The sequence below is a fragment of the Quercus suber genome, unplaced genomic scaffold, assembly GCF_002906115.3.
Source record: "Quercus suber isolate HL8 unplaced genomic scaffold, Cork oak 2.0 scaffold_248, whole genome shotgun sequence".
NCBI classification, from domain to species: Eukaryota; Viridiplantae; Streptophyta; class Magnoliopsida; order Fagales; family Fagaceae; genus Quercus; species Quercus suber.
In genome coordinates, this window is record NW_027069704.1 from 993,876 (window position 1) to 1,002,360 (window position 8,485).

The 8,485-nt window shown below is 35.6% G+C and overlaps 1 protein-coding gene across 1 annotated transcript; it reads right to left on the reverse strand.

The window, feature by feature from the left end:
* Positions 1–1,537: 1,537 nt before the first annotated feature.
* Positions 1,538–2,735, reverse strand: LOC112036089 (uncharacterized). The gene has a single exon (XM_024068915.2). The coding sequence runs from the start codon at positions 2,525–2,527 to the stop codon at positions 1,724–1,726; it is 804 nt and encodes a 267-aa protein (XP_023924683.1). The 5' UTR covers positions 2,528–2,735; the 3' UTR covers positions 1,538–1,723.
* Positions 2,736–8,485: the final 5,750 nt, after the last annotated feature.

Consider the following 8,485-nt stretch of genomic DNA (forward strand, 5'->3'; position numbering starts at 1 on the left):
TTTTTATTAATTTAGAAAGGGAATTCATTTGATCAATAATTTATCCACTCTACTCTCCCTTCAAATCTCTCCAATTTTGGAGAATTAAAAATGAGGGACTAAAGGTAGTTGAAACCCTTCCAAACCCCTCTCATTCCTTCTTTAAAAAACTTCCAAAGAAGGTAAATGAATTACTCTCCCTCCCTTTACTCTACTTCCCTTCCTTTTTTAAACATCCAAACAGAGCATTAATCTTTGCTGCTCTATTCTTCTTCTTCTTCTTCTTCTCCCATAATTTTTCTGCACTTACTTTTTGGTTCTAAGGAAAAGTAAATTTAAAGCTGTTCTTGATTCATTGTGATTGAAAGTACGTCCATTGCAAAAACCATTTTATAGTCTAACCTTGGGCTAAGAAAGCACTAGGGTTGCACAAGACAATGCTATTGTGTGATTCCATAGCTTTATGAGATATTTCTAACTCTCTTTTTAATTTTCCATCATTGCTAATTTTTTAGAGTTTTCGTATTGTTGAATCAAGAATTTTTTTATTTTTTTATTTTTATTACAGCTAAGTTCTAATACGATGTACCAAAACCAAGTAGTTGTAACTTATAATGATCTATATTAATAGCTTTCGACATAAATTAAGAAATGATCTTTTAGAGTAACTGAATCCTTACAACACATTGACGCAGGAGAAGGTATTTCAGTATTTGATATCATCGAAACATGTCACGTAGACTCCCATATAAGGAAGAATGTAATATATTCCCATGACATTAAAAAAAAAAAAAAAAAAAAAAATGGTAGACTCACACATATGGTCCTCACTCCTTGCATACAACACAACCACTCTATCTCTATGAGATACTCTTTTGGCACAAGACTACATGTTCAACCACGACAATAATGTGGGATGCACTTTTGGCGCCGTAGCTAAAATATGACATATGTAGACCCACAAAATTCTATATGGTGTGTTTGGATAATTTATTTTTGGTAGCTTATATAGTTCACAACTTTAAAAAAATATGTATAAAAAAAATATAATTATATGTTTTTTTTTTGGTTGAGAAAATATAATTATATGTTCTAAAATTTATTTGTACTATGTTCGCTGAAAATAAATCGATATATTAAACTAAAACATTGAAACCCAAATTAATCCCTTGCCAATATATTCGAAATCCCAAACTAATAGTCGAATGCAAATGAATTTTGTTGGAATGACACTTCTTGTGCTTGTATGGGTGTGGCATTTAAGTTAGCAGTCTTGTAATTTAGAGGAATAGTCTGTTTGTGTTCAAATCTCCTTCAATGTATGTATATGTATACATTAAAATAGGTCAAGACATATTTCAAGCCCTCCTTATCAGCTACACTCCTTAACGAGTGAGTCCAAAATGAAACCCTCCCCATAAATATTTTTTTTTTTAAATCTCATTAAACTTTTTTTTTTTTTTGGATGGTGAATCTCATTTCATTTAACTTTCGTTCCTGAATGAAGAGAAGTTACACATACACTAATAAAACCTAGCCTAAGCATTAAGACTAAGACTAAGCCTAAGCAGAGTCTGAGGTTCTTATTATTATAATATCCCTGAATGTGAATGGGCAAAGCTAGTGAGGAAAAATTGAGAGTCTGAGACAGACAGACCCATGTAGTGGAGATGATCTGATCTCCACCATTCATTATCAAATACAAAATACTACTACCTACTAGATCAAAACCATTGATTTATACTTACCTTACACTTTTTTTTTCTGGAACCCACTCAAAATCATCAGAGACAGACGGAGACGGATACGGATAGGAACAAAACTTCCTCTGCGTCATCATCAATCCGCACAACAATCCTGAACCGTCAGATGCTCTCCTCATATTCAACCCTTTGTTTCCCGCCAAATCCCCCCGAATCCCATTCCAATCCTCCAACACCTTCGAAGTCGAAGTCGAAGACGAAGACGAAGACGACGTCATTGATTCCCCCCCGACCGATACATCATTCTCTCCGGCGCCAGCGCTAGACCGAATCCGGTGGCGCCACCTCCGTTCACTGTCTCCCACTTGCTCGGGGAATCCAATCGCCGATCTTTCTCCCATCGCCGGAAATTCTGAACCGTCGATGACCGAAGCGCCGATGTTTAATACTCCGTGGAATCTTCCCGAGGGGCGGCGGATCTGGACGGCGGAGAAGGCGGGAGTCCTCACCTGAGAGAAAATGAAGTTGCTGGTGAGGAATCGGACGGTGCCGATGAGATGGTCGCGGAGGCAACCTACGGCGAAGATCTGAATGGAGACGGCGGACGTCTCGCTGGAGAGGAAGTCCGGTGGGACTTTGAAGAAGAATTTATCGTTCCAGGTAGGGTTTTCAGCGCCGAGACGGTCGGTTCGGGTTCGGACCTTGTGGGCCGGGTCGACCCATACGAGGGCGTAGGTTTGCATGCGGCGCAAGTTAGAGGTTGGGGGTTTGAGATTCTGCGCAGAGATCAAGTTGATCTCCAAGGCTTTGTCTTGCTCTGAAGAAACTCTTTCTCCTTTCCTCATTGATGGTGCTGATCTGATCAAGAAAGAATGAGAGATGGAGGGTTCTTGATCGGAATCAAGAAAGACTGTTCGAGTGTGACAGGGCGTGAAGGTGAAGGTGAAGGTGAAGAGAGAAACGTACGTGTTCTAGAAATGGAAATATAAAAAGGTTATTAGAGAGAGAGAAAGACAGAGTGTCTGTGTGACTTGGCAGCGTGCGTGTGAAGAACCCACGCGATGGAAATATGGGAATATTCAGAAGCAAATGTTTTGAGTTTTGTTTGTTTGGTAAAAATTATTTTTGTTAATTTATTTTATTATTTTATTTATTTTGTTAATTATTTATGAGGATTATTACACTTTTTAATATTATTTATAGTTTTATTGTACTATTTTATTTAACTATTACTTTTATCTATAGTACTTTCAGTAAAAAAATTTCAATTTCAACAAAATAAGCAGATCTCAAACAAACTGTTATTATTTAACAACTCTGCTAGACTTGAAATTTTCATAAGATGATTATTAATAAAAATTCACACAAAATTTGTTTTTGAAGAATGATTATAAGTTTTTTGTTGTTGAAAGAAGTCTACTCTTTCACCTATCACCTTTCATACCCTTCAACTTCAAACTCCCTTTTGTCTCTCACTTCAGCTGTGTCAATCACTGCTTTGTCTACTCTCTTTGTCTCCTTTCCCCTTTGCATGTTTGATAAGTGTCCTGTTTTTTCTTCTCTAGCTTCCTCTATCTTTTCCGACTTCGTTTACAAGTTGCTAGTTGATATTCTCTTCTTGCTCTCCTTGTCTCACTCTGACCTTCCTATACCTTCTTTTCCTTCTATCATTCTGTCAACTATTTGAACCTTACTTCCTTTTCTCTGTTTGTCCTTTGCATGCAACACCTTTTCACCTGATCCTTGTGGTTCTTATGGATGACCCTTTCAATTTTCAAGAATTTGGCTGGACGGAAAGTAGTGGATCAAATACCAACGCCATGGTTTTAAAAAGGGGTACGGTTAAAGAACCAGAAAAGGGGGCGTTTTCGGCTTTGTGGTCCGACTGGGGTCCAACCGGTGGTCGAACCGATGATGTCATAAATATTTAATTAATAATTTCAAAATTATAAAAATATATAATAAGTTTATGACTAATAATATATCTTGTTATAATATATAATAAATTTTTTATAAAAAAAATTAAGTGAGTTTTCACCTTTTATATTAAACAAAAATGTAACTAAACATATTAACATTACAATATCATCCTTAAAACAAATAAAAATAATTAGTCGCATAGACAGCCATCACTAAAATAATAATAATAATAATAATTGTGGGGCCAGAAAATCGGGTAGCCTTGGCCCACTCCAAGCCAAGCCCAAATGGCCCACGCCGAGGATGCATGATGGGTCCGAGGATGACCCTGTCCTCGGGCGTCCGAGACCTCGGAAAAACACGAGGACCACCCTACCAAAGAACTCCTAGAATATCCGAGGAGAAGAGGGCCCAGTGCCACACGTTGGCAACAGAAGTACTGAGAAAGGGCAAACCCTGAGCAAACTGTCACTTCGGCATTGAATACGCTCACCTAACCCTTCTGGCCGCATTAATGGGGATGTAACCCCTTGACAGAGCAACATCGATCAGGGTGAGCCACCTAACCACGAATATGACCTCTGATGGGATAGACGGTCAGAAGAAAGGCCAATAGATGATCAACAGGAGGAGGAAGAGAGGGATATATAAGAAAGGGGAGCAAAGTGTAAAGAGGGGAGATGAAAAAAGAGGGAAAACCTTCTCGGCCATTGTCCGAGGAGCATCCCCCAGTTGTAAATTGGTCTTAGTATCTTTCAATAAAAGAAAAGTAGTTTATGCCTCATGCACGCTGGTGAGCGCCTAAACCTTCAACCCACTCTTTACAAATTCATTGTTCTAGGTTCGTTGGGGCCTGGGGGAACCCATATCTTTTGGGCTATAAAAAGCGACCCTACAATAATAATAATAAATTGTTCTCAATTTTAAAAGCTTGTATAGAAGTCTTTATTTTCTTTTATGACATAGATTGTAATTGTTGATTATTATTAAAAAAAAAAAGTAGTTGTTGAGCTCATAAATTATATTATAAAATTATTAATATAAGAAAATAGTAATTGGTTTCTTATGAAATCATTTTAAAGAAAAGTGTAGTAAATTTTAAGTTATTTCATTTGATTAACAAAATTAATCCTCTTAAAAAAGAGAAGCAAACAAACATTAAAAAAAAAAAAATCGTGCTCGTGACTTACTTGTGCAGTTGTGCTATTTTACCAAACATGCAAAAGGACCAAAACTATCCACCACACAAACTAATATCATTTCCTTAAATAAAAAAAAAAAAAAAAAAAAAAAAAAAAAAAAAAAAAAAACAAAACAAAATAAAACAAAAGGTAAAAAAAAAAAAAGAGTCCACAACCCTACTGCCCCATATAAATACTAAGTGCAACCCAGCCACCCACTTACTCAAACCACATCTAAATTTCTCTTCCTCTCACAATTTGCAAATCTAATAAATTTCTCAAATTTCATAGCTGCCCACTTGCTCTCTCACTGATTTAAATTTCTAAATTTCAAATCTAAATCTCTCTCTCTCTCTCTCTCTCTCTCTCTCTCTCTCTCTCTCTCTCTCTCTCTCTCTCTCTCTCTCTCTCCAGTGACGGCACTGGCATTGTGGCACACTATGAAATCTATGGTGTGCCTCGAAAAGGGAGTCGAAAGTACAAAACTATGATAAAGATTTGCAAGTCAAAATTTGTAGATCTGTTGTGAGTGTTTCGACTAAATGTTCTTTTTCGTTCTATTTATAATTATTTCAAGAGATTGAAAAACAAAAACTAAGATACAAAGTGTCTTTGATTGCTTTAACAACTATGATTTTGGGATCATTCTGGCATTTTAACAAAACTGTTCAAAAACCGGTTGAGTCGTTCCGATTTCTGGTTTTCACTGTTAATCGCCTCGTTTTAAGTTAATTCCAAATTTTTAGAATTTTTCAGTTTTTAGTCATAACCAGACTAGATTAATGTCTGATTCCCGGGTGAATTTCGAAAAAAAAATAGCAGAAAAATTCAAAAAATTAAAAAACATCATTTTAGTATTATTTCAAGCCAAAACAGGTCGGGACAGGCTGAGAAAGACAAAAACTAATTCTCGTTCTGGACCGTTTCTACCAAACCCAATTAGATAATTTCGAAAAAAAAATTGCAAAAAAAATAAAAAAAATCATTCTGGCATTATTTCAAGCGAAAACGGGTTGGGACAGGCCGAGAAAGAGAGAAAAAGAAATTCTCGTTCCGGACCGTTTCTACCCGACCAAACTAGAGAATTCCCAAAAAAATTACAAAAGAATTCAAAAAAATTAAAAAACATCATTTTGGCATTATTTCAGACCAAAAACTGGTCGGGACAGGCCGAGATAGAGAGAAAAATAAATTCTCCTTACGGACCGTTTCTACCAGACCAAAACTAGAGAATTCCGAAAAAAATTGCAACAAAATTCAAAAAATTAAAAAACATTACTCTGGCATTATTTCAAGTCAAAACGAGTTGGGTAAGGCCGAGAAAGAGAGAAAAATAAATTTTCATTCCGAATCGTTTCTACCCGACACAAACTAGAGAATTTCGAAAAAAAAAAAAGAAAAAAACTGCAAAAAATTAAAAAAAAAAAATTCTGGCATTATTTCAAGCCAAAACGGGTTGGGACTGACCGAGAAAGAGAAAAAAAAATTCTAGTTCTGGACCGTTTTTACCCGACCCAAATTAGAGAATTCCGAAAAAAATAGCAAAAAAAAAATCAAAAAAATTAAAAACCTTGATTATGGGCAATATTTCAAGCCAAAATGGGTTGGGACAGGCCAAGAAAGAAAGAAAAAGAAATTCTAGTTCCGAACTGTTTCTACCCGACCAAAACTAGACAATTCCCAAAAAAATTTAAAAAATTAAAAAACATCATTCTGGCAGTATTTCAATTCAAAACTGGTCGGGACAAGCCAAGAAAGAGAGAAAAATGAATTCTTGTTACAGACCGTTTCTACCCGACCCAAACTAGAGAATTCCAAAAAAAATTCAAAAAATTGAAAAACATCATTTTAGCATTATTACAAGTCAAAACGGGTCGGAACAGGACATGAAAGATAAAAAAAGAAATTCTAGTTTCGGACCATTTCTACCCGACCCAAACTAGAGAATTTCGAAAAAAAAAAAATAGCAAACAAATTCAAAAAATTAAAAAACATGATTCTAGCACTATTTCAAGCCAAAACAGGACAGGACAGGCCGAGAAAGAGAGAAAAAAAAAATTCCCACTCCAGACCGTTTCTACCCTACCCAAACTAGAGAATTCAAAAAATAATTGCAAAAAAATTCAAAAATTAAAAAACATCATTCTGGCATTATTTTTAGCCAAAACGACTAGGGATAGGCCGAGAAAGAGAGAAAAAGAAATTTTCATTCCAGACCGTTTCTACCTAACCCCAAACAAAAGAATTCCCAAAAAAATTGCAAAAAAAAAAAAAATGATTCTAGCATTATTTCAAGCCAAAACGGGTTGGGATAGGCCGAGAAAGAGAGAAAAAGAAATTCGCGCGTTCCGAACCATTTCTACCCGACAACCTAGAAAATTCCGAAAAAAAAAAAATTCAAAAAACTTAATTCTGGCACTATTTCAAGCCAAAACGGGTCGGGCGGGCCAAGAAAAAGAAATTCTCGTTCCGGACCGTTTCTACCCAACCCAAACGAGAGAATTCCGAAAAGAATTGCAAAAAAATTAAGAAAATTTAAAAAAAAATATCATTCTGGCATTATTTCAAGCCAAAACAGGTTGGACAGGCCGAGAAAAAGAGAAAAAGAAATTCTCGTTTCGTACCATTTCTCCCCGACCCAAACTAGAGAATTCCCAAAAAATTGCAAAAAATTTAAAAAAATCATTTTGGCATTATTTAAAGCCAAAACTGGTTGGGACAGGCCGAGAAAGAGAGAAAATTAAATTCTCTTTCCGGACCATTTCTACCCGGCCCAAACTAGAGAATTCCGAAAAAAGAATTCCAAAAAAAATAGCAAAAAAATTCGAAAAACTAAAAAATATCATTCTGGCATTATTTCAAGCCAAATCGGCTCAGGACAGGCCGAGAAAGACAGTAAAAAAAATTCTCGTTCCGGACCGTTTCTACCCCACCGAAACTAGAGAATTCCGAAAAAGATTGCAAAAAAATTCAAAAAATTAAAAAACATCATTCTGGCATTATTTCAAGCAAAATGGGTCAGCACGGGCCGAGAAAGAGAGAAAAAGAAATTCTCCTTCCGGGCCGTTTCTACCCGACCCAAACTAGAGAATTCCGACAAAATTTGCAAAAAAAAAAAAAAAAAAAAAAAAAAAAAAACAACATTCTACCATTATTTCAAGTCAATACTGGTCAGGGGAGGCTGAGAAACAGAGAAAATTAAATTCTCTTTCCGGACCATTTCTACCCAACCCAAACTATAGAATTCAAAAAAAAAATACAAAAAATTACGAAAAATTAGAAAACATCAATCCAGCATTATTTCAAGCCAAAACTAGTCGGCACAGGCCGAGAAAGAAAAAATTAAATTCTCTTTCTGGACCGTTCCTACCTGACCCAAACTAGAGAATTCCCAAAAAAATTCAAAAAATTAAAAAACATCATTCTAGCATTATTTCAATCCAAGACTGGTCGAGACAGGCCGAGAAAGAAGGAAAATTAAATTCCCTTTTTGGACCGTTTCTACCTAACACAAACTAGAGAATTCCCAAAAGAAAATCAAAACATTAAAAAACATCATTCTGGCATTATTTCAATCCAAAATTGGCCGAGACAGGCCTAAAAGAGAGAAAAATAAATTCTCGTTCCGAACCGTTTCTACCTGACCCAAACTAGAGAATTCTGAAAAAAAATTACACAAAAATTGAAAAAATTAAAACAACA

Bases quoted from the DNA above. Each gene is read 5' to 3' on its own strand.
- LOC112036089 (XM_024068915.2), bottom strand. From the start codon at position 2,527: ATGAGGAAAGGAGAAAGAGTTTCTTCAGAGCAAGACAAAGCCTTGGAG.